This window comes from Antrostomus carolinensis, unplaced genomic scaffold, assembly GCF_000700745.2.
Source record: "Antrostomus carolinensis isolate BGI_N321 unplaced genomic scaffold, ASM70074v2 scaffold46069, whole genome shotgun sequence".
Taxonomy (NCBI): domain Eukaryota; kingdom Metazoa; phylum Chordata; class Aves; order Caprimulgiformes; family Caprimulgidae; genus Antrostomus; species Antrostomus carolinensis.
Genome location: NW_010338805.1, coordinates 1 through 234, shown reverse-complemented (window position 1 = coordinate 234; position 234 = coordinate 1). Strand labels below are relative to the sequence as shown.

The 234-nt window shown below is 66.2% G+C and overlaps 1 protein-coding gene across 1 annotated transcript in view; it reads right to left on the bottom strand.

The window, feature by feature from the left end:
• The window catches only part of LOC104530898 (potassium voltage-gated channel subfamily A member 3), a 1,648-nt gene extending 1,422 nt beyond the window's left edge, over nt 1-226 (bottom strand). The window contains 2 exon segments of the mRNA XM_029086907.1: nt 1; nt 3-226. The exon segment at nt 1 is cut by the window's left edge and continues 1,422 nt beyond it. Of these exon segments, the coding sequence (XP_028942740.1) occupies nt 1; nt 3-145 (144 nt within the window). The 5' untranslated portion in view covers nt 146-226.
• Nucleotides 227-234: the final 8 nt, after the last annotated feature.

Here is a 234-nt window from a genome sequence, read left to right as displayed (position 1 = left end):
CGTGCCCCCCCCCCCCCGCGGGCTGGCCGGCGGGGACGGCGGCTGGAGTCGGGGGTTGATCATAGCGATCCCCCCCCAGTAAAGGATGAGGATGTTGTGGTTCTTCCAGCAAAGGGTCTCCACCACCACCTCCCACCACAGTCATGTTGCCTTCCTCCCCTTCTTCACCCTCTTCCTCTTCTTGGTCAGGGACCGGCTGGGAGGTGGCGGGGGGCAGCTGCTCGGTGTAGCCCA